The 26,243-nt window shown below is 36.8% G+C and overlaps 1 protein-coding gene across 1 annotated transcript in view; it reads left to right on the top strand.

The window, feature by feature from the left end:
• Window positions 1-26,243, top strand: part of PRKCI (protein kinase C iota) — an 83,048-nt gene that overhangs the window by 6,634 nt on the left and 50,171 nt on the right. The window contains exons 2-4 of the mRNA XM_044771048.2: window positions 12,076-12,197; window positions 23,891-23,980; window positions 25,671-25,721. Coding sequence (XP_044626983.1) covers window positions 12,076-12,197; window positions 23,891-23,980; window positions 25,671-25,721 — 263 coding nt within the window. The remainder of the gene's footprint in view (window positions 1-12,075; window positions 12,198-23,890; window positions 23,981-25,670; window positions 25,722-26,243) is intronic.

The following is a 26,243-nucleotide window of genomic DNA, read 5'->3' as shown; positions in this document are numbered from 1 at the left end:
TTATATTCTATTTCATTGATTTGGGGGGAGAAATTTATTTTTACACATACCACCATTGATTTAATTACTGTAATATTATAGTTAATTTTTTTTTTTTTTAAAGCTTGGCACCTGAGCCAACAACTGTTGCCAATCTTCTTTTTTTCTGCTTTTTCTCCCCAAATCCCCCTTGCATATAGTTGTATATATTTTTTTAGTTTTGAGTCCTTGTAGTTGTGGCATGCGGGATGCCACCTCAACATGGCCTGATGAGCGGTGCCATGTCTGTGCCCAGGATCCGAACTGATGAAACCCTGGGCTGCTGAAGCGGTGCGCGTGAACTTAACCACTCGACCACGGGGTTGCCCCATAGTTAATTTTGATATGTGTTATGGAAAGCCTCATTTCATTAACTTTCTATTTCCAAATTTTCTTGGTTATTCTTATAAATTTTTTCTTCCAGATGAATTTTTGAAGGTTTTTATAGGTTCAAAAAAAAATCTTATTGGCATTTTGATTTAGAATTGCATTGAATTTATAGATTAATTTGACAACTGATAGTTTTATAATATTGAGCCTTGCCTTATAAGTATGTGGTATAATACCTGTTTATTAATTTCTTTTGTGTTTTTCAGTAAGGTTTCTGTCCCAGAGGTCTTGTACATTTCCTGTTAAGTTTGTTAGATATTTTATAATTTTGTTGCTTTTATGAATGGGATTTTTAATTCTCATAGGCTTATTATATACCATCTATTTTTGTATATTTAAGTTGAACTGGCCACCTTATTAGTTCTAATTATTCTTAGTTTACTGTCTTAGAATTTATAGGTAGATAATGCCATCTACAAATAAGAGTTTTTCCTCTTCTTTTCTACATATCTCTTTTTTTTATTGAGGTCATAATGGCTTATAACATTGTGAAATTTCAGTTGTACATTATTATTTGTCAGTCACCATATAATTGTGCCCCTTCACCCCTTATGCCCATCCCGCAAGCCCCTTCCCCTCTGGTAACCACTAAACTGTTCTCTTTGTCCATGTGTTAGTTTATCTTCCACATATGAGTGAAATCATATGATGTTTGTCTTTCTCTGTCTGGCTTATTTCCCTTAACATAATACCCTCAAGCTCCATCCATGTTGTTGCAAATGGGACAATTTTACCTTTTTTATGGCTAAGTAGTATTCCATTGTGTGTGTGTGTGTGTGTGTGTGTGTGTGTGTGTGTGTGTGTGTGTGTATACACCACATCTTCTTTATCCAATAATCAGTCAGTGGATGCTTGGGTTGCTTCCACTTCTTGGCTATTGTGAATAACGCTGCAAGGGATGTAGGGCTGCATAAGTCTCTTTGAATGGTTGATTTCAAGTTCTTTGTGTAAATACCCAGTAGTGGGATAGCTGGATTGTATGGTATTTCTATTTTTAATTTTTTGAGAAATCTCCATACTGTTTTCCATAGGGTTGCACCAGTTTGCATTCCCACCAGCAGTGTATGAGGGTTCCCTTTTCTCCATATTCTCTCCAACACTGGTTATTTTTTGTCTTGGTGATTATAGCCATTCTAATGGGTGTAAGGTGATAATCTTAGTGTAGTTTTGACTTGCATTTCCCTGATGATTAGTGGTGTTGAATATCTTTTCATGTGCCTATTGGCCATGTGTATATCTTAGGAAAAATGTTTGTTCATATCCTCTGCCCATTTTCTGATTGGGTTGTTTGTTTTTTCGTTGTTGAGTTGTGTGAGTTCTTTATATATTTTGGAGATAACCCCTTGTTGGATATATGATTTGCAAATAGTTTCTCCCAGTTGGTGGGTTGTCTTTTCGTTTTCTTCCTTGTTTCCTTTGCCTTGCAGAAGCTCTTTAGTCTGATGAAGTCCCACTTGTTTATTTTTTCTTTTGTTTCCCTTGCCCCAGTAGACATGGTATTCAAAAAGATCCTTCTAAGACTGATGTCAAAGAGTGTACTGCCTATATTTTCTTCTAGGAGTTTTATGGTTTCAGGTCTTACCTTCAAGTTTTTGATCATTTTGAGTTAACTTTTGTGTATGGCCAAAGATACTAGTCTACTTTCATTCTTTTGCATGTGGCTGTCCAGTTTTCCCAACACCATTTATTGAAGTGACTTTCCTTTCTCCATTGTATGTTCTTAGCACCTTTGTTGAAGATTAGCTGTCCGTAGATGTGTGCTTTTATTTCTGGGCTTTCAATTCTGTTCCATTCGTCTGTGTGTCTGTTTTTGTACCAGTACCAGGGTGTTTTGATTACTATAGCTTTGTAGTATATTTTGAAGTCAGGGATTGTGATGCCTCCAGCTTTGTTCTTTTTCCTCAGGATTGCCTTAGCTATTCGGAGTCCTTTTGTTGCCTCATATAAAATTTAGCGTTCTTTGTTCTATTTCTGTGAAGAATGTCATAGGGATTCTGATTGTCATTGCATTGAACCTGTAGATTGCTTTAAGTAGTATGGACATTTTAACTATGTTTATTCTTCCAGTCCATGTACATGGAATATCTTTCCATTTCTTTCTTTTTCTTTTTTTTTTTGGAAGATTAGCCCTGAGCTAACTGCTGCTCATATTCCTCTTTTTGCTGAGGAAGACTGGCCCTGAGCTAACATCCATGCCCATCTTCCTCTCTTTTCTATGTGGGACACCTACCACAGCATGGCTTGCCAAGCAGTGCCATGTCCACACCCGGGATCCAAACCGGTGAACCCTGGGCCACTAAAGTGGAATGTGCACACTTAACCACTGCACCACCAGGCTGGCCCCTCCATTTCTTTATGTCATCATCGATTTCTTTCAATAATGTCTTATAGTTTTCATTGTATAGGTCTTTCACCTCCTTGGTTAAATTTATTCCTAGATAATTTTGTTCTTTTTGTTGCGATTGTAAATGGGATTCTATTCTTGAGTTCTCTTTCTGTTAGTTCATGAATAGAGTATAGAAATACAAGCAATTTTGTAAGTTGATTTTGTACCCTGCAACTTTGCTGTAGTTGTTGATTATTTCTAATAGTTTTCCAATGGCTTCTTTAGGGTTTTCTATATATAAAATCATGTCATCTGCAAACAGTGAGAGTTTTACATCTTCATTGCCTATTTGGATACCTTTTATCTCTTCTTGCCTAATTGCTCTGGTCCAAACCACTAGTACTATGTTGAATAAGAGTGCCAAAAGTGGGCACCCTTGTCTTGTTCTTGTTCTCAGAGGGATGGCTTTCAGTTTTTCGCTGTTGAGTATGATGTTGGCTGTGGGTTTGTCATATATGGCCTTTATTATGTTGATGTACTTTCTTTCTATACCCATTTTATTGAGAGTTATTATCATAAATGGATGTTCGGTCTTGTCAAATACTTTCTCTGCATCTATTGAGATCATCATGTGGTTTTTATTCCTCATTTTGTTATTGTGGTGTGTCACACTCATTGATTTGCAGATGTTGAACATCCCTGTATCCCTGGTATAAATCCTCCTTGATTGTCGTGTGTGATCTTTTTATTGTATTGCTGTATTTGGTTTGCCAATATTTTGTTGAGGATTTTTGCATCTCTGTTCATCAGTGATATTGGCCTGTAATTTTCCTTCTTTGTGTTGTCCTTGTCTGACTTTGGGATCAGGGTGATGTTGGCCTCCTAGAATGTGTTAGAAAGTGTTCTGTCTTCTTCAACTTTTTGGAATAGTTGGAGAAGGATAGGTAATAAATCTTCTTTAAATGTTTGGTAGAATTCTCCAGAAAAGCCATCTGATCCTGGACTTTTATCTTTGGGGAGGTTTTTGATTACTGTTTCAATCTCTTGTGATTGGTCTATTGAAATTCTCTATTTCTTCTTGATTCAGTTTTGAGAGGTTGTTTGAGTCTAAGAATTTATCCATTTCTTCTAGATTGTCCAATTTGTTGGCGTATAGTTTTTCATAGTATTCTCTTATAATTCTTTGTATTTCTGTGGTATCCATTGACATTTCTCCTCTTTCATTTCTAATTTTATTTATTTGAGCCTTTCTCTTTTTTTCTTAGTGAGTCTGGCTAAGGGTTTGTCAATTTTGTTTATCTTCTCAAAGAACCAGCTCTTTGTTTCACTGATCATATCTACTTTTTTTTTGGTTTCAATTTCATTTGTTTCTGCTCTAATTTTTATTATTTCCTCCCTTCTGTTGACTTTGGGCTTTGTTTGTTCTTTTTCTAATTCTGTTAGGTGCAGCTTAAGATTGCTTATTTGGGATTTTTTTTTATTTGTTAAGGTGGGCCTGTATTGCTATGAATTTCCCTCTTATGACCACTTTTGCTGCATCCCATATGAGTTGGTGTATTTTAATTTTCATTTGTCTCCAGATATCTTTTAATTTCTCCTTTAATTTCTTCAGTGATCCATTGGTTGTTCAGTAGCATGTTTAGTCTCCACACACATGACAGTTTCCCAGCCTTTTTCTTGTAGTTGATTTGTATTTTCATAGCATTATGGTCAGAAAAGATGCTTGATACGATTTCAATCTTCTGAAATTTATTGAGGCTTGCCTTATTTTCCAACATATGGTCTGTCCTTGAGAATGCTTCATGTGCACTTGAGAAGAGTGTGTATTCTGCTGTTTTTGGATGGAGTGTTCTATATTTATCTATTAAATCCATCTGTTCTGGTTTTTCATTTAAATCCATCATTTTCTTGTTGACTTTCTGTCTGGATGATCTATCCATTGATGTAAGTGGGGGTGTTAAGGTCCCCTACTATTATTGTGTTGTTAATGTGTCCTTTTAGATTTGTTCATAGTTGCTTTATGTACTTTGGTGCTCCTGTGTTGGGTGCATATATATTTATAAGTGTTATGTCTTTTTGGTGGCATATCCCTTTTATCATTAAACTGCCCCTCTTTGTCTCTCATTACTTGTTTTGTCTTGAAGTCTACTTTGTCTGATATAAGTATGGCAACACTGTCTCTCTTTCGTTTGCCATTAGCTTGGAGTATCATCTTCCATCCCTTCACTCTGAGCCTGTGTTTGTCTTTAGAGCTGAGTTGTGTTTCACGGAGGCAGCATATTGTTGAGTCTTGTTTTCTTTTGTGTTTTGATGGGGAATATTGGCCCTGAGCTAATGTCTATTGCCAATCTTCTTTTTCTTTTTCCTCCCCAAAGCCCCAGTACATAGCTGTATATACTAGTTGTAGTCCTTCTTGTTCTTCTATGTGGGATGCTACTACAGCATGGCTTGATGAGTGGTGTGTAGGTCTGTGCTCAGGATCCAAACCAGTGAACCCCAGGCTACTGAAGTGGAGCATGTAAACTTAATCACTACGCCACTAGGTGGCGCCTGGGTCTTGTTTTTTAATCCATCCTGCCACTCTGTGTCTTTTGATTGGAGAATTCAATCCAGTTACATTTAGAGTGATTATTGATATACGAGGGCTTAGTGCTCTCATTTTGTCACTCATTTTTCAGTTGTTCTGCATTTCCCTTGTTTGTTGTCCCATGTATTTCGGACTGTCAGTTCAGTTTGGTAGTTCTCTATGATGGTTGTCTCAGTTTTCTCTTTATCATTTGTGTCTCTGTTCTGATTATTTGTTTAATGGTTACTAAGAGGTTTGTATAAAAAAACTCATAGGTGAGATAGTCCATTTTCTGATAGCCTATTTCCTTAGACTAAGTTGATTCCATCCCTTTTCTCTTCCCCTTCTAAGTTATTATTGTCACAACTTATTCCATCTTGTATTGTAAGTTTGTGGTTAAAATGACGACATTATATTTACTTTTGATGTTTTCCTTCACTTTATCTTTAATGTTATAATTAAGTGTTTTCTAACCTGTTCTGATAGAGAACTGCAATTTTCTGATTTTGTCTGCGTATTTATCCCCTTGCTCAAGGCTTTGTAAACCCTTTATTTTTTTTCCAGGTATGAGGGCCTTCTTGAGCAATTCTTGTGCAGGAGGCATTCTTGTGGCGATGAACTCCTTTAGCTTTTCTTTATCTGGGAAAATTTTTATTTCTCCATCATATCTGAAGGATGTTTTTGCTGGATAGAGTATTCTTGAGTGAAAGTTTTTGTATTTTAGAATTTTGAATATATCATTCCACTCTCTCCTAGCCTGTAAGGTTTCTGCTGAGAAATCTGATGACGGACTGATAGTGGTTCCTCTGTAAGTTATTTCCTTCTGCCTTGCTGCCCTTAATGTTTTTTCTTTGTCACTGAGTTTTGCCAGCTTTACTACTATATGCCTTGGAGAAGGTCTTTTTACCATGATAGAATTAGTTGTATTAGCTTCTTTTATTTGTATTTCTAGCTCCTTACCCAGACTTGGGAAGTTCTCAGCTATTATTCCTTTGAACAAGCTTTTTGCTCCATTCTCCTTCACTTCTCCCTCTGGTATACCTCTAATCGTTATGTTACGTTTCCTAATTGAGTCAGATATTTCTTGGGGAATTTATTCATTTGTTTTTAGTTTTAGTTCTCTCTCCTCCTCCATCTGAAGCATTTTTATATTTCTGTCCTTTGTATTATCAGCTGTTATTCAGGTAGTGCATGATTTTTCTTTATGTCAACCATTGTATTTCTCATCTCCAACATTTCTGGTTGGTTTTTCTTCATAGCATCAGTCTCTTTTGTGAAGTATTCCTTCTGTTCATTAAATTTGTTCCTGAATTCATTGAACTGTCTATGTGTATTTTCTTGTAACTTGTGGAATTTTTTTATAATAGCTATTTTGAATTCTCTATCAGTTTGATTATAAATTTCTTTACCTTCAGGTTTGATTTCTGGGTGCTAGTTATTTTCTTTCTGGTCTGGAGTATTAATATATTTCTTCATACTGTATGATTGTGTGGATTTGTTCATGCATTTAGTGATAGTATCTGGTCGCAGCTTCCACCTGCCACCACTTGGTTGGGGGTCAAGAGCTGTGTATTCTGTACCCACTGCAACCTCTGGTGTCTGTGCCTGTGCTTAGAATCTATGCTGACAGGTCCTGTCTTCGATTTCTGGTTCACTTGCTCACAGCTGCTGCTTCTCTAAGCTGTGTGCTGGTGGTCTGGCTGACTGCTGAGCTGGATCAGCAGGTGGGGAGAGGGGCTCTTTCTTTCACCTGCATGATCCCAGGAACATTCTTACTCAGCCCTTGCTATCTGGTCTTCTAGAGTGCTGGCTTGATGAGGACACCCCTGCAATAGCTTAGCCGCCTGTGTGGGGCTTTCCCCCAGGCTGTGAGGGAAATTGAAGAGTGAAGGTGTTGCCATGGAGGGCCACCCCTCCCCCCTCTTTTCTCAGAGCCTTGCGTGGTCCCGGGCTCTGGGTTTGCTGCCTTTCTGGAGGGAGTGGAGATCCCCTTACCTCCTTCCACTTCCTCTGGGCGTCCAGCATCTCCACCTTCAGACATGTGGCTGCATGAGTCTCTCAGATGTCTTTTGTGTTGTGTGAGTGTCCTCTGTTGGTTTATGAATGTCCTTTCTGTTGTATCTTAGGGGGTGAGTCTAAGGGAAGAGCTCACTCTGCTGTGATGCTGATGTCACTCCTCCATTTACTTTTCTTAACCATTTGGCTAGGTTTTCCAGTCAGTGTTGAATTTTAGTGGTGTTCTTTTATCTTAATGAAATATGATCAGTAGTTAGAAAAATTCTGTAAATTACCTTCAAAGATACCCAGTCTCCTTTTCTCCCTTTGAAGTATGTTAAAGAGCATAGAAACTGAGTTTTATAATGTACCCACATGTCCCAAGAACTGTGAGAAGTGTTTATAATCTACACAACAATATTCAGAGATAGATATCATCATCTCCATTTTATGGATGATGACATTGACACTCAGTAAACTATAATACAAAACTGAGTCTTACCCTTCAGAGAAATTCTCTTTTCCATTTTACTATATTGATGGAGCTTTTAAAGATCACTTTTTTGCTTTATTTTCGAATTCATATTTCATAGTTCTTTTTGAGTCAATTTTGTATCTCCTTGATTATTAAAACAGAGAAGTTGAGGGGCTGGCCTCGTGGTGTAGTGGTTAAGTTTGTGCTCTCCACTTTGGCTGCCTGAGTTTTGCAGGTCAGATCCCAGGTGTGGACCTACACATTGCTCATCAAACCATGCTGTGGTGACATCCTACATACAAAATAGAGGAACACTGACACAAATGTCAGCTCAGGGCCAATCTTCTTCACTAAAAATAAAATAAAAGAAGTTGCATTATGACTTTTTTTATAATTAACAATCAATTTGAGGGGTGATACTTTGAGATTGTATGAATATCTTATTCCCCCAAAGTCTTTCACCCAGTGGTTTTACCATCCATGGATAATCCTGCCTAAATCTATGATATTGGTGATTACAAATAAAACTTTTTTTTTCTGATTATACTGTATTTAATTTAGGAGAAAAGCTTGTGTTGAAATAGCAGAAGTGCTAAATGTGGTTCCTTTTTAGGTTTATTTTTAAAAGCAACTAGACCTAAGGAAAAACTTTAGATTCTATAGTTAGAACATAGGAACGTCATGCTTAAAGCAGTGTGTCTTCTAAACTCAATAGCAAAATTAAAAATGCCTTTTTTTCCTTTTTTAGACATTCAGCTAAAACTATATCTAAATTTTCCATTTAGGGAATCTTTATGATGAAGCCAAATATGTTATGTTGGAGACCAGTGGTAAGATGATTTATGCTAATGCTGAAGTTAGCACCAGAGAAAATAAATTTTGCATGCATAATTTGTTTTATACCTTTAGAATGTAGTAATATCTTTATTTTTCAGCTCGTTTTTAGCTTTGGTGCTATAATAAGGATCTGGTGATTGTGGACTGTTTGAACATGGTACTTTCCCAGTTACTTAGAGAAGTGTTTATATAAAACTCCCTTAAGTGTTTTAGTTCCTGGAACTTAGGGAGTGGTAGTTGATAAAGCATGACTCCTTCATTGAGTCTCTTTACGAGGTATGTGCTTATGTTTTTAAAAGACTACAGAGATGTTTTGAAAATATTTGTGTATTCTGATAAATATTTTTTAGCTCTTGAAAAATGATTTCTGAAAATCCCCTATTGTTTACAGACATGCTTACATATGTGTTAATTTCCCTGTGGACCTTAATAAGGAAGTCATATTTTGATACTCTCTGATCATACTGATGTTTTCTCTTGCATTCAAAAAAGATGTCACACTTGTTTTTTACTAAAGAAGTTCTATGAGAGCCTTTCCTTCTCTTCTGGTTTAATTCTAAAATACGTTTTCCCAACTCTTACCCCCTCATACTAGTAACTTTGAGGATGTTTTGAAAGGAAATTGCTTTAAGATAAGCAGATTCTCTTTTAATGTCATTAGAAGGAGGAAATATTTTAAATTAAAAATATTTAATTTGTTTATAAAAGTCATTTTAAGTTTGTTTTATATTTTATTTATATTTATTTTATTAGAAAGTAAATTTTATAATAAAATCATACCTTTACATGGTGGAAAAATTCATGATAATCTATACCGTTCAGAAGGGTCTATAAGTAGAAAGTACGTCTTCCATGTCTAGTTTCTCCCCAAACCCCAGTTCTACCACCCAGAGTTAACGACTTTTAAAATTTTGTTTTGTTTTATTATATCTGTTGTTCAGTATGAAAGATGGGGAATTTAGCACTTCTTCATTGCCTCCTCTCCCATTTTTAGTTCCTGTGGTTACGTTTATAACTTGAATAGTATAACTTCTCCTGCTTTTCCTTTTTCTAATTGTGACTAAAAAGAAATAAATTTACCATCTTGACCATTTTTAAGTGTACAGCTCAGTGGTGTTAACTGTATTCACATTGTTATGCAGCCAATCTCCAGAACTTTTTCATTTTGCAAAACTGAAACTCTATGCCTATTGAACATCAGCTCCCCATTTCTCCCTCCCCCCAGTCCCTGGCAACTACTATTCTACTTTCTGTTTCTGTGAATTTGACTACTCTAGATACCTCATATAAGTGTGATCATATAGTATTTGTTTTTTTTGTGACTGACCTATTTCACTTAGCGTACTGTCTTCAAGGTTCATCCATGTTGTAATATGTCTCAGAATTTCTTTCCTTTTAAGGCTGAATAATATTCCTTCATATTTACATATCACTTTTTCTTCATTCATCTATTGATGGATGCTTGGGTTGCTTCCACCTTTTGGCTATTGTAAATAATGCAGCTATGAACATAGGTGTGCAAATAGCTGTTGGATTCCCTACTTTCAGTTCTTTGGGATATATACCCAGAAGTTTAATTGCTGGATCATATGGAAATTCTGTTTTCAATTTTTTAAGGAATCTTTGTACTGTTTTCTATACCTGCTGCACCATTTTACATTCCCGCCAACAGTGCACGAGGCTCCTGTTTCTCCACATCCTTGTCAACACTTGTTATTCTCTGTTTTTTTATAGTGGCCAGCCTTAATGGGTGTCAAGTGATATTTCCTTATGGTTTTCATTTGCATTTCCCCCGTGGCTGGTGATGTTGAACATCTTTTCATGAGCTTGTTGGCCATTTCTATATCCTCTTTGGAAAAATGTCTGTTCAGATCCTTTGTACATTTTTTATTTGGGTTATTTATTTTTTTCTTGTTTCCTGCTTTTATTTTTAAATCATTAGTTTTAGATAGAGACATTTTTGAATTTACACTTCCTTTCGCTTTCTCCACATCTTGATTTTTCTTAGTAATTTTTACATTGTAAAGGTTTATAACATTCTATTGTTTAACTCATGAATTTTTCTTTAAAGTGATTTTTAAAAGCATTTATAATGAATCCTTATATAAGTGTTTTGCACTTGAAGAGCCAAGTACTAGTATAATTAGATGCTTAGAGAAGGAAAAGTAATCTTGTGTCAATAAAACTTCTCTTTTGAAGGTTCCTCTTAACTTTGCTTTTTGGGGCTGGTATGTTTTCTTGGTCATTTCCTTCCTTTGTTCAATAAATATTTATCAGGTGCCTTTTCTGTGTTAGGCACTGGGTTGGCTACTAGGAATATAATGAAGAAAACAAAACTTCTGCTTGCACCACACTCACATTCTAGCTGGGGTAGCCAGTGGGCTGTAAACCTCAGTTTGTCTGTCAGGGGGCGGAAGAGGTAGGTCAGAGAGGCAGCCGGGGACGGTTCACACAGGTTTGTAGACCGTGCTAGGGACTTGGAATTTTACTTTGCATGAGGGGACAGACATTTGAAGAGTTTAAAGCAGAGGAAAGCCATGAACTATATTAATTTGATAAAATCCTTAAAACAGAGTCTGATACCTAGAGACCACTATATGAGTGCTTGTTAAATGAGTCATTCATTCTATTTGACTCACTTTTGAAAGGATGATGTGGCTGGCTGCTGTGTGGAGATCAGATCATGGGGAGTCTTCTCGTGGCTCTTTGGAGGAAACCCCAGGCCTCTGCTCTAGAACATTTTGCTGCAGTTCTGTCTTATAGTGAATAGCTGCTAGGTGGACTTATTTAAATACTCTTGCTTATCTAACAGATACAAAAATAAATACACAGTTATATCTATTCCTATGTTTTTTGGGTCTCTACCTTAAAAGATGAATCATTTTAAAAGCAATTTTGGAAAATGGGAATTCTTTTGGAAAAAGGTGAAAATGAAGGTGTGAGATCTAGAAATCATACAAAGAGTGGTTGCTAATCTCATGGGTGGTTAATCTGTGGAAGTCGGGGCTGAGGAAGAGGACATGACAGGTCTTTATCAAATTACTGAAGAGCAGTCTCTTGGACAAAGGGTAGACTTTAGGGAGGGGACTAGTGATTGGAACAGATCTCAGGTAAATCTAAGGCAGAGGCTTATCAACAATAGAGCCATTTATCTGTGCAGTGTAACACCTCACAAAAGAGTGCGCTTCTGAGAACTAACACCGAAGCCAAAGCAGGCCTGCCGTCTGTTGGAGCAGCAGGCTGGGCTTCCTCAGTGAGGAGGGGAGAGGGAACTGAGGGTTCTCCCAAGTGCACCATTTTTATTTTTAAGCATTACTTAAAATTGATACTGTTTACTTTACAGAGATCGTGTACTGGAATCTGCACGTGTTGAAGGACACAAAATAGCTGAAGTCTGTCAGATTGTCAGGCATTTGTTAATATGGAGATTTAATCACTGTCAAACTCAAAACTCCTTTTCTCTTTCAGGGATATCATGATCACACATTTTGAACCTTCAATCTCCTTTGAGGGGCTTTGCAGTGAGGTTCGAGACATGTGTTCTTTTGACAATGAGCAGCTTTTCACCATGAAGTGGATAGATGAGGAAGGTGAGTGGTGGAGAGGGGCTGCCTGTGTAAGCCTTTGATGTCAGATACTATTCTGTCACTTGTTTTTAAAATGTAATAAAAGCCCCAATTAATTTAATGAGGAAAAGGTATCCTAGAAATTTGGTGCCATCATTATTTTTCTTTCTTTCTTTTTTGTAAAGATTGGCACCTGAGCTAACATCTGTTGCCAATCTTCACTTATTTTTTTTTCTTTTCTTCTTCTCCCCAAAGCCCCCAGTACATAGTTGTATGTCCTAGCTGTAGGTCCTTCTGGTTGTGCTATGTGGGACGCCGCCTCAGGATGACTTGATGAGTGGTGCTAGCTCTGCACCCAGGATCTGAACTTCTGAAGCCCTGGCCCGCAGAAGCGGAGCGCGTGAACTTAACCACTCAGCCATGGGGCTGGCCCCATCCTTATTTTTCTTTAAATATTTGAATTAAAAGAGTACCAAAGTGTACAATCTTTGTTTTGCCCTTTTTACCACAACATAGAGGTAAATTAATGAGACTTTTTTTAGCAATAAGATAAACATGTCATCAAATAGTGTTACGTTTTACTTTATTTTGAATATAAATGTTGTCATATTTTAACTTAAGAAATTATCTTCAATAATTTGACAGTATTTTTTACTGAATATTACTTTAAAGAAAATGTTATGGAATAAAAGTGATCATGACAACTCTTGTTTCAAAGGTGGTGGCAGAGACTCAATACCTCAGTGACTTGTGCTCAGAAACTTTTACTCAATATCTGTGCGCCGAGGGTAGATATTTTCTATTCTCAGACTCATGGTCTCATAGGGAGATGGACAGGTGAATAACAAATGTGATGGGTTGAACGTGAGTGCATAGGGGTCTTGGAATACGAAAGCAGCAGCATGTACATGTGCCTGAAATATCTGCAACTGAAGTAAACCTATAACAGAGAGGAAAAGTTTTCGAAGTGGAGGAGGTGAGGGGAAGACCATTTACTATGAAGAATAAGATATAAAAAGGCACGGAGGTATGAAGAACACAGTGTGTGGGGAGGAACAGTAATTCACTGAATTTAGTGTGGGGAGTGGTGAGGTATGAACTTGGGCTGGATCCTTGCTACTCAGAGTGTGATCTGTGGAGCTTAGTAGGAAAGAGGACTCTCAAGCTCCATCGCAGGCTACTGAATCTGACTCTACGTTTTAACGGGATCTACAGGCCAGTAGCATGAATATGAAAGTTTGAGAAGCATACGACTAGATCCCAGAACACTTTGCAAACCACAGTAGCCTTTATTTTACATGATGGAATGTCATTGAAGTGTAGTTAATAGATAGTTTGTATAGTGGTTTCTATTAATTATAATACTAATGGAATTTCATTTTAAGGAATGTCATTATAATATTTAGCTCAATAATTGGGGCAATTTCTACGTTCTTTGATATGAAGAGCCCTGGAAATATATTATCTCACCTCTAAGGTATAGGTAAACACAAACCAGTTTCATTGTAAAGACTTAAAAAAAATTTTTTTTTTTTGTGGTGAGGAAGATTGGCCCTGAGCTAACGTCTGTTGTGAATCTTCCTCTATTTTTTTTCCCCTCCCCAAAGCCCCAGTACATAGTTGTATATCCTAGTTGTAGATCATTCTGGTTCCTCTGTGTGGGATGCTGCCACAGCGTGGCTTGATGAGTGGTGTATAGGTTCACGCCCAGAATCTGAGCCATTGAACCCCAGGCTGCTCAAGTGGAGCACATGAACTTAACCACTCAGCTATGGGGCTGGCCCCTAAAGACATTTTAAAAAGTTTTTCTAAAGTAATCCATGTTCACTGTTTGGGGAAAAAAAGTAACACAGGTGTTCATGAAATTTAAAAAGAAGTTGCTGTTTGCCCTTTCTCCTCTCTCCTACCTCAGCAATCCCAGTCCTAAGAGGAAGCTAATGGGAACAGCTTAGTATATATTCCTTCTAGATGTTTTCTATGCATATACAAGCATGTATGTTTCTATACATTATTTATAAACACACTTTTTTTTGCACAAAAAGAATTATATACAAACTGTTAAGCAATATATTAAGCACAATATTCCATGTTGTACGTATTTCACGATTTATTTATTTAATCCCTTATTGATGGACATTTTGACTGTTTCTAGGTTTTTGCTACTATAAGCAGTATATAATGAACATTTTTATATGTAATTTTGTGCTATTTTATGGGACTCTGTAGTAAATTCATGGAATATGCACATTGTAAATTTTGGTAGCTAGTGATAATTTGCTGTCAAAAAAAGTTAAACCAATTTATGGCACACCTGCGTTGAATGAGAGCATCCCTTCACTCTTGCCCTCAGCAACCTCAAATACTGTGAGCCTTTGACATTTTTGGAAATCTAATAAGTGAAATGCTGGCTTGGTGGTTTTTTTTTTTTTTCCTGCTTTATTTCCCCAACCCCCCGGTATATAGTTGTATATCTTAGTTGCAGGTCCTTCTAGTTGTGGGATGTGGGACACCGCCTCAACGTGGCCTGATGAGCGGTGCCATATCCATGCCCAGGATTTGAACCCTGGGCCGCCGCAGCGGAGCACGCGAACTTAACCACTCGGCCACGGAGCCGGCCCCCTGGCTTGGTGTTTTAAATTTTGTGTTATTTAAGAGTAAGACTGAGTATCTTCATCTGTTTGACAATTTTTTGGTGTACTCTATTGCAAGGTTGGTTTAAATATTGTTAATTATAAATGATGTGGATGTCTTACAGTGTGTCTTTAGCCTGAAAATGAGACTGTATAATTTAGCACAGTCCAAAGAATATAATTAGCATCAATAAACTATTGTTATTATGAACCAATGTTGTTTTAGTCCTCTCTTGATCATTTCATGCCATTTATTTGCTGTTTAGGGTTTTTATAACCAGTGGTTTTCAAACTGTGGTGTACATAGGAATGACTAGATAATGCATTTTATTAGAAGAAATTGGTTTAGAGACAATCCATTAAAAATTTTATAGTACTCTTGTAATTTGGATTGCTTTTCCTAGAAAGTTCTGATCCCAGATTGTCACTTTGATTGATTGATGCCTGTCTCTTTGTTGTTCTTCAGGTCTTAACTCAAATGTCATGTCCTCCAAGAAGCCTCCTACCCTTATTCACTTTCTGTCTTATTTGTCTGGTCAAATGGAAGCTCCGTGAGAGCAGAGCTCTTGTCGTTTGCCGTGGCGTTCCACTGCCTAGAGTAGTACTCAGAAATGCTCAGAGAATATTTGTGAATTATATAAAAGGCTAGCAGCAAGCCTTTCCATGATGCAGTTTTATGTTAGTTATTGGAGATTTAAGCATTGGGAGTTGCAGTTTATTCTATTTTTTTCTTCATATAATAGCATATTTTAATTAACAGGTTCACATAGTAAATTAATTCTCTGATGAAACAGTCTTACCCTTTTCTAATGCAAGTCATAGTTCTTTCTCTTTAAATAGCTATTAAGTATCCTGATTTTCTGAGGAAGACTACAAAACTGTAGCTTTTGCCTCACTCAAGTAAAAGGTTAAACTTTCCATTAAGGTCTGTTGATTCCCATGTGATCCTTCTGACCCTGGTTAGTTCTGCTATCAGTCTTTTCGTAATTTTAGGCATACAGAGCCCGTAGTAACTATTTTTAAGTTCCTTGCAGTTATTTTTCAGTTGTAATTTTGTCTCCTTTATTTTTAGCCATGTAGACATTGGGGCATGTTTATCTGGAGAAAAAATTTTTTCTAGGATCAGTGGAAGACAGGGCTGTAATTCCGTTTCTCTGGTTTTTGAGAAACATTGTTCAAGAAGCTAAACATTTAATTGTGGGATTTTATGTGACAGCAAATCAAGATCATAAGCTTACTTCTTTTCTTTAAACAGATTTATGACAACCACCCTTTTTCCTTGTGTTCAAGGCCAGTTTTACTGATTTGTTTTGATGTGCATGTGGAAAAACTGGTTTCTTAATCTGACTAAGCATTTTAGAGTGAACAGTAATTTGTAACAGTCATGCCCGCTTCTCATATGCATGACAGAGTGTGCAGCAGAGAATGAGAAGTATGACTTTTTAGTTACTCATATTTTAATTGTGACTGTTTTTCCTTAAGGATGTATTTTTTATATTTATACCCTAACATTAAGTGTTTTCTGAATTTCTAATTCTATAAATTTCTGATTTATTAAGGTCTGATTACCTGGTTTAAATGTAACCCTGTTTCTGTTCTTTCACTTCTCTTTTACTAGAAACTAGCCTTTGGATATTTTGTTTCTTATTAAAGTTTTTTATAGAATAATGTGGGGGCCCGGCCCTGTGGCCGAGGGGTTAAGTTCGAATGCTCGGCTTTGGGGGCCCGGGGTTTTGCTGGGGATCCTGGGCGTGGACGTGGCACTGCTCGTTGGGCCATGCTGAGGCGGTGTCCCACATAGCACAACTAGAGGGATCCACAACTGGAATGTAGAGCTATGTACCGGGGGGCTTTGGGGAGAAAAAGGAAAAATAAAATCTTTAAAAAAAATTACATGCTTTTTAATAAAAATATTGATTTGTTTGAAGGGAAAAATATCTCTGGGGATCTTCAGATCCCCAGAAATAGCTGGGATAAATTGATGATGTGTTTTTCTGTGAATATACATCTAGAAGGGATAGGGTAACAATTTTTTTCTTACAAATAGACTGATATTGTGCAAGCTGTTATTTAACTTGCTTTTTCACTTAACGTCTTGTGGATATCTTTCCATATCAGTGTATGTAGATTTATATTGTTCCTCTTAAAGGCTGTGTAGTATCATGTAACATGGTTGTACCATAATTTATTTAACCAATCCCCTTTTGATGGGTATTTGGATTGTTTACAGTTTAACTGTCAAAAATATTGGTGCAGAGAGTATCTTCATGCATATATTTTTTGGGCACCTGTACTGTATTATCTGTAAGATAAATTCCCTGAAACGGAATGTGTCCCTGATCATAGATGGTACCAAGTTGATCTCCAAAATATTGTACCTTTTGTTATACTTTCACCAATAGCATATGTGAATTTTTTTTTTTTACACTGTGTGAAAGAGTGAGGGAAAAAGCTGAAAATGTGAGTGATTTCCAGAGCGTGGGAGAGGGTATTATTTGGATATTGTTCTTTAATTCATGTCCTGTTGGCTTCAGTAGGTAAGATTCATGAAAATTTAACGTGACTGTAAGCATTCTTTGACATAAAGAATATGAAGTGTTTCTGAATTCTGGGAGGTTAAACTTCTTCCTGACTTGCATTATAAAATCTGATGTGTTCACAGGGGGGAAATTGAGTGCCAAGATGTAACAAAACCATATTTAGGATGGTAAGAAACATACTTCTTTTATGTGGTATTTTCCAAACATCTTCAGTCTGGTGTAATTTTAGCGGGTGTGTTAAGAACTAGAAGAGCAAATCGTTCTTCTTGCTTTTTCTTTATCACCCAACACTGTATACTGAGAGTAGTAATCATGTCAGAAAAAATAGTGAGGGGAAACCTTTTTGACTGAATGTAAATTCAGTGTTACTTCAGTTACTTAGCAGTATTATAGCTCTGAACCTGGAAATTAAAAAATGAAAATCAACATCAATAAGAAAAAAAATCTAAGTACTCCTGAGCAGATCTCATTTTGTTACTGATATTTTCCTTCTGCTTGGAGAACTTCCTTTAACATATCCTGTGGTGGAGTTTTGCTGATAATGAATTCTTTCAGCTTTTTCATGTCTTTATTTCACCTTTTAAAAAACGGCTTTCTTGAGGTATAGTTGACATACAATAAACTATACATATTAAAAGTGTACAGTTTGATGAGTTTTGACACCAAAGAAAACATCACCATAAGCAAGATAAAGAACGTGGCCACCACCCCAAGCATTTCCTTGTGCTTTGCGGTTCCTCCCGCCTGTCCCTCCAATTATTGATCTGCTTCCTGTCACTATAGATTAGTTGACATTTCTAGAGTTTTATAGGAATGGAATCATACTGCATGTAAGTCTTTTTTTTGGTCTGGGTTCTTCCACTCAGCGTAATTATTGATACATGTGTTATATGTGTCAGTAGTTCCTTTCTTTTTATTGCTGAGTGGTGTTCCATCATGTGGATGTACCACAATTTGTTTATCCATTCGTCTGTTGGTGAACATTGAGGTTGTTTCCAGTTTTTGGCTATTACAAATGAAAGTGCCGTGGCAATCATGTACAAGTCTGTGTACAGATATACTTTCCTTTTCTCTTGAATAAACACTTAGAAGTGGAATAGATGGATCATAGGATAAGTATATATGCTTGTTTTTTATAAAATAGGAAAAGAAAAGTCTGAAAAGGAGATGAGGTGTGGTACTGTGCCCCAGGCACATTCTCAGGCAGGTGGTTTTTAGAAAGGAGTTTATATGGAAGTTGAGAATCTGGAAATTGATTCCTTTTAAAACTGCCTATGCCTGATAGTCCCTGGACAGTCTTCCTGCACTCCCAGGGACGGAGTCCCCCGAGTAGAAGACGACTGACTTAGACAACTCCCCACGCACTTCTCTTACTTCTGACCTCTGCCCCAGCTCTGTGCTCCAGACATTCTGCCCAGTAAGCTCTCACTGTTACTTTATCCTCCAGGCTGTGTAGATGCCTGAGAGGCAAAGGGATCAGACTGGGGCCCACCTGGGAGAAACCCCTTGCAGTGATGGGGTGAGGATGGGTTGAGAGGTGAGGCAAGGGAGGCCGTAGAAGTCTAACAGGGCACCAGAACTCCCAGACTCCTGCTAATGCTCTGGCCTCTGGGAAAGTCTGTCCTTCTTGTTGGCATCCCCATCTCCAATTGCATTGTCTTCCTTACCTCTCTAAGAGGCAACTACTGTCGTAGGATAAGTTTATAGTTCAAACTGTTTTCTCCTGTCCCTCCATCCCCAGGCAACCTCTGATCTGCTTTCTGTCGCTGTTCCATATATGTAAATGACAAAGTATCGTGTTTTTATGTGCTTTTAAATTCACATAAATGGCATTATTCAGCAAATATTCTGAAACTTCCCTTTTTTCACTGGACATTATATCTTGAGGTCTATTCATGTGGATAAAGAATTAGTGTGCTCTTTTTTATAAATTCTTTTTTTATTGTGGTAAAATATACATAACAAAGTTTACCACTTTGATCTTTTTTAAGTGTGAATTCTGTGACATTAAACATATTCATAATGTTATGCAGCCGTCTCCACTACCCATCTCCAGGACTTTTTATCATCCCAGACACACGCTGTCTATCCCTTTAACAGTAAGTCCTCATCCCCCTTCTTCCAGCCCCTGGTAACCTCTCTTACACTTTCTGTCTCTATGAATTTCTATCCCTGTAAATTTGTCTCTAGGTCGCCTTTGCTTTTGAAAGATAATTTTGCTGGATAAATAATTCTGGGTTGATGATTTTTTTCAGCTTTATCTTTGTTCCTCTGGATGGAATGTGTCTCTGGCTGCTTTTAAGATTTTTCTATTTATCACTGGTTTTAAGCAATTTGATAATGATGGGCCTTCGTTTAGTTTTCTTTGTGTTTCTTAACTTGAGATTTGTTGAGCTTCTTGGGTCCATGGGCTTATAGTTTTTATCAAATTTGGAAAATTTTTGTTCTGGGGTACATTTAAGTTCCTTGGAAACAGTTTATCCCTCATTGCTTGATTTCTGATATCTTGAACCATTTTTTCATTTATTTTGTCTGGTTTTTTTATTGTTTTAATTGGAAGGTTAAATCCGGTTCCTATTATTCCATCTTCTCCAGAAGTGGAAGTTGAGGATGGGCAGCTTGATATTATAACATATGCTTTGTTAAACAGTGATTTCTACCTCCCAGAAATAGGAAGCAAGAAGCCAGAAATCCACTAGTGTTGTGGTTGGGCCTAATATTGAAAGGATACCACCTAAACCCCATAGCATTCTTAGAAAACTTTTGCAAATCTTTATTTTAAGCAATGCAGCCCTTTGGAGTAGGGAGTGCAGTGACTTTCACAGGAGGTGTTATAGTGTTCTGAACCTAGTACCTAGAGGCAGGATGGCAGTGGGAAGGTCCTGGTGGGAACAGAGAGTGAGTCTATAAATCTATGGCCAACTCAAACGTCAGGGAGAGGAGTGTGGGGGAGCTGTCTCAGGGAAACGTTCAAGATTGCCAACTTTGGTGTTAGGCTGTGTTGATTTTTTCAAATGTAGGGCACTGAGTTCAGCCATATGCTGAAATACCAAGTATAACTAGTGTTATATATGTGTTTCATGTTCTGCATCTTGCCAGGTTATCTCGTAAATAGTTGGATCTTGCATATTTACACAACACTTTGAGGTCCAATGCTCTAATTTGCTTCTTTCTTTTTATAGGTGAAAAGAAAATGTAGATGCACTGAAAAAAGACCAGGCCTGCTGGTTAAATGTACAGATTTCATTACCTTGAAGTTCTTTGGATAGATCTCACTCTGGGTGCATGCCTGTTATAGGATGGAATTCGGACTTTAGTAATAAAGTGGGCTTTGAGAAATAGCCCTTCCTCTCATCTTTGTTTCATGATGAGTCTACATGGAATGTTTTACTTCTGAGTTATGTGTCCTGCTTTATCAGGCATTAAACAGTTGGCCCAAAAAAGGAAATACTTGAGCCAAAGACATTCAGTCCAATAAAAACAAAATAGGTTTGAGTATACGTAATGTCAGTGATTAACTCTTATTTTCACACTTCCTTGTGGTTATTCAAAAGTATCAATTTCTAGGTACATATTGAAAGAAGGTACTTGACTTGGCCTGGGTTTCACCCAACAGCGAGCAGATACTGATCTGACAAAAAGACAATTTCTAGAAAGAGGGAAAAGTTGGTTTTTCAAAATATGGTTATAATGATACCTTTAACATTAGTTAATTCCATTCATGGCTTATTTTATTTTATTTTATTTTTTTGGTGAGGAAGATTGGCCCTGAGCTAACATCTGTTGCCAATCTTCCTCTTTTTGTCTGAGGAAGATTGTCGCTGAGCTAACATCTGTGCCAATCTTCCTCTATTTTTTGTATGTGGTATGCCTCCTTAGCATGGCTGATGAGTGGAGGAGGTCCAAGCCCGGGATCTGAACCTGCGAACCCCGGCCTGCCAAAGCAGAGTGCATGAACTTAACCACTTTTTGAGGTGGCTGGACGATTTTACATTCCCACCATCAGTGCACGAGGGTTCCAGTTTCTCCACATTCTTGCTAACACTGTTGGTCTCTGTTTTTTGGGGGGTTTTTTTGTTTTTTTATAATAGCCATCCTTAGTGGTATCTCATGGATTTGCATTTTCCTAATGATTAGTGATATTGAACATCCTTTTATGTGCTTATTTGCCACGTGTATATCTTCTTTGGAGAAATGTCCTGTGCTCATTTTTTTTAATTGGGCTTTTTTTGGTCATTGTTGTTGAGCTGTAGGAGTTCTTTATGTATTCTGGATGTTGATTCCTTATCAGATACATGATTTGCAAATATTTTTTCCCACAGCTTGTCTTCACTGTGTTGATGGTGTCCTTTGATGCACAGAAGTTTTTGTTTTTTTGTTTTAACACTTAACAAATATCTTTTTTTTCTTTAAGATTTTATTTTTTTTCTTTTTCTCCCCAAAGCCCCCCAGTACATAGTTGTATATTCTTCATTGTGGGTCCTTCTAGTTGTGGCATGTGGGACGCTGCCTCAGCATGGTTTGATGAGCAGTGCCATGTCCGCGCCCAGGATACGAGCCAATGAAACACTGGGCCGCTTGCAGCGGAGCGCGTGAACTTAACCACTCGGCCATGGGGCCAGCCCCTGCACAGAAGTTTTTAATTTTGATGTAGAACAATTTATCCTTTTTTTTCCCTCTGCGTTGTTGTTATATCCAAGAAATCATTGCCAAATCCAATTCATGAAACTTCTCCCCATGTTTTCTTTCAAGAGTTTTCTAGTTTTAGCTCTTAATTTAGGTCTTTGATCCATCTTGAGTTAATTTTTGTTTGTAGTATTAGATAAAGGTTCAACTTCATTCTTTTGTGTATGGTTATGTTTGAATATTTTATAATGAATTTTTGTTAGTTATAGATGTTTAATGGTATTGTGATTATATTAAGGAATTTTTATCTAGAGTTATAGAGATTTGCTCAAAATGATACAGTGGGAGGGGTATGCACGTAAAACAAGATTTTGTCATATGTTTGAAAGTTTCCAAAATAAGAAGTTAAAAAGAAGAGTTAGTAAACCAGGAGAATGGTGTTTTAGAAATCTAGACAGAGAGTTTCGATAAATAGTCGGTGAGCAGCTTTGTGAGATGCTGTGGAGAGGTCGCCTAGAATAAAGACAGAGGAGATGCTGTTGATTTCAGCAGCTTTTTCATGACCTTAGATATAGCAGTTTTAGTAATGTTTGGACTAAAACCAGAGTGCAGAATTTTGAGAAATGCATGGAAGATAGAAACATGGAAAAAGCAAGAGGGGATCACTCTTAAGAAAAATTATTTCTAATAAACCTAAAAGATCATAAGCCTATGATTAAAAAAATACAAAAGAGATGTATGAAGTCAAAAATGAAAGACCCTGCCCTGTTTTCTCCCCCTTCTTCTCACCCACCTCCTCCAGTTCAGTGTACTGTTTGCTATTGAGACGGTGGCGAACGAGTGGAATGAAAACCTGTGGGAGAGAGATTTTTGAGAGGGAGACTGGAACATGCCTTTGCCTGAGCAGAGCTAGTGGAAGGAAAATAAAAAAGAAAATGAAACTGAGGAGGAATAATGGAATGACCCCAGAGAAGATACAAGGAAGGAGGGATTTGGTGGCCACGTTGGAGAAAGCAGAGGCACTCTTTTCTTTGAGACAGCAGGAAAGGAGATGACTTAGTTTTTCTCTCTCAAGTAGTAGACCGCATTCTCTGCTGAGAGTGACTGAGGTTTGGAGGGTTGGTGGCATCTAGTGTGTGGTATCATTTGGTGTAACCACAGGAATGAGCAAAAGAATGGCAGTGTGGAGGACCCAGCTCAGGCCCCAACTATGTTCAAAATGACTTTTTTCATTGAGGAATGCTGTCATGCAGGGAGATGTGCCATCTCATCGATTGCCAGGGTGACTCAGTGCTTTGGCTGGTTGACTAAGGGAGGTGTTTTCTTCTTTCCTTCTGTGAGTGTAAGTTTACTAAAACAAGGTGTTTACATTGAAAAGCAGCTCAAATGGGACTGCTCTTCAGTCCAGGGTACTTTGGTAGGTGTGCTTCTTCTCCATGAGCCTCTTTAAGTAGACTCTGAGGTGAAGGAAAAATTTGACACAATGATGACGTCGAGACCTCTAACCTGACCGACTGTGTGGTGGCAGTGGAACCACTTTCACTTCCCCATTTAAAGAAACAGGTAACACAAAGCTTGTCCCTGGCCATTAGTCATGCTCCACTGACAATCTGAAATGTAGTCAGGGTAGGTTCTGTTTGTTATATTTTGAATATATACATTATTGAGAATTAAATGGTTTTATATATATAAAATTTGGTATCTGTGAACCTCGTGATATTTTATAGAAATAGAAATGGAAGTTATATTACTTACTTTAGAGAATAGAATTGTCTAAATAAATATCTAAAGACTTGTCCTTGTCAGATATTTCTCTCTATATATGTTTTTCCTGAAGATTTTATGTAATGGAAATTGTTTACTAATCATCACATTTGGAGGATTTGAAAGTGAGCTTTACTTTACTTTTTATATTTTTTAGGAGACCCATGTACAGTGTCATCTCAGTTGGAGTTAGAAGAAGCTTTCAGGCTTTATGAGCTGAACAAGGATTCTGAACTCTTGATTCATGGTAAAGGAGTAGTCATTTCTTACTCTTCTAGAGCTTTTTTTAAATTTAAATAACCCTATATTCTTGACCTTCTTAAAACATAATCCTGATGTCATTTCTTTGATCTCTGTCCCTTATCTGTATGTAATGTTTTTATTCAGTAGTTTCTCAAATGCTAGAGAAGATAAAACCAATCAACTTCTTATAATCATGGGAAATTTGTTATTCGTGTATGCCTTCTTGGATATTCAACTGTGATCATCTCCCAGTGCGTCACAGCAAAGGTTAGGGTAGAATTTAAGAATTGAGAGCCTAGTAGAACCTAAGTCCATCCCCTTGCAATTTTGTAATGTATGCAAATAATGACCTCCAGAGAGATCCTCAGTGTCCTTTCTTTTATTTAAGGGTCAACAGTGAAACTATTTACATAGTTATTACAGACTTTGTGAGAGGTGGGCAGTGGGCTAGAAGAAGAGACCTAAACTCAGCCATCGTGTAACTGATACGTTGTCAACCTGGGTTGTAAATCTGGATATTCTGATTCTAAATCTGTGCTCTTTTCATTGTAACATCCTACCCTTCAAATTTTTTATGTCATGTAGAACCCACTTAATATACCGCATTTAATTACAATACATTGGCAATGTTTTATGGAACATTTTTGAGAGCTTTAGGCGACTAGACCTAGGGAACTCTTTAAAACTTGAAGCAAATATAAATCTTCCCTGAGTATAATGAATTATTTCAATACCTTGTTATTCTTCCCTTGTACTTTTCTTTACAGTGTGTTTTTTAAAAAACAGTAGTTTGACTTTTTTCTATCTTTGGAATTTGACATGGTGACTCCCAAGGGAGCCATAATCTAATTTGTTGAGACCCTAGGAGAACTTCAGAAGTCACCCATTTTTTTTGTCATCTCTTTCTAGAATAAAACTGCAATGAATGTTTAAGAAATGATTGACCAATAGTATTAAATGGTCAGTTTGTTTTAAGGTTTATTACTTTTTGTACTATATCACAGATCTGTTTTCAGAAGTTAGCTTATATTTCAACTTTTAAAATATATTAGGAACTATGTTTCCCATACTCTGTGCTCTTTATTAAACCATGTCCTTTTGTACATCACAGAATACAAACACTTGACTAGATGTTCATTAACATACTATTTCTTTATATTCTCTCTCTTTATAAAAATGGTCTGAATTAGCGTGTTTATAAATTTATAGTTTCTAAGATAAAACTTACATTTTTGATTTGAGTGACGTTTCTGGTGTTAATTTATTCCTAAAGTTAGTATACATCTTTCAAAAACGGTAATGGTTTATGTTCGTATTTGTATTTATTTTTGTAATTTAATTTTAATTCTTCATCGTAGCAAACTTGTTACTACAACAGGGATTTAAAGAAATAGTTAGTGATTTCTCTAAGGGCAAAAAAAAAATCAATTTGTGATGTAACAAGGACTGGAATGAGTAATTTGAGCGTCTACTGCATTGTTTATGGATGTTCACTTTCATAAAAACTTCTTTCATTACAGCCTTGCTAAAGTGGATCTCTTCAAAGCGTAATACTGATCATATGCTAAGTATCTTGTGTCAAGAGAGGGTCAAGTTGAAATTTGGGTCGTTTTATTTGATATTCGAATTTAAAATTCATATGTAATTTGTATGTTTTAAATATTCTGTGTTAACGTTAGTCTATTTTCTTTCAGTCTTTCCTTGTGTCCCGGAACGTCCTGGAATGCCCTGTCCAGGAGAAGATAGTGAGTGTCTGTGTACTTCATACCTTTGAATAGAGTTATTTGTGATACAGTGGCACATGTGAAAAGAAATCAGAAATAGAACTCTTAATTCACTTGGTTTTTCTGTTCTTCAGTCTAATTTAGAACATATTAGCAACTGCCTAAACTCTGTAATTTTGCTAGATCAAAATCAGGTAGTTCTTAGTTGCAACTTACTGACAAAATGTTCTTTTGCACATTTGAAAGGAAAATTAAGTTAATTTTAAGTCATGTTTCTTCCTGGTTTTTAATTTTGGAAATTTCAAACCTATGGAGAAGTTGAAACAACATTGAAAACAAAGATACCCATATATCCGTTGTCTAGATTCACCAATTATTAACATTTTTTGTGTTTGCTTTATCTCTGTATCTTTATGTGTGCACACATGTGCATGCATGTATATATATAGCAAGCACACTTCTTTTATTTTTATTTATTTTTTTGGTATACCCTTTGAGAACTGACAGGACACTTCATCTCTAAATATTTCAGCACGTGTCCTT

The sequence above is a fragment of the Equus asinus genome, chromosome 5 (genome assembly GCF_041296235.1).
Source record: "Equus asinus isolate D_3611 breed Donkey chromosome 5, EquAss-T2T_v2, whole genome shotgun sequence".
Classification (NCBI taxonomy): Eukaryota; Metazoa; Chordata; class Mammalia; order Perissodactyla; family Equidae; genus Equus; species Equus asinus.
This window is presented reverse-complemented; position numbering and strand designations above follow the sequence as displayed.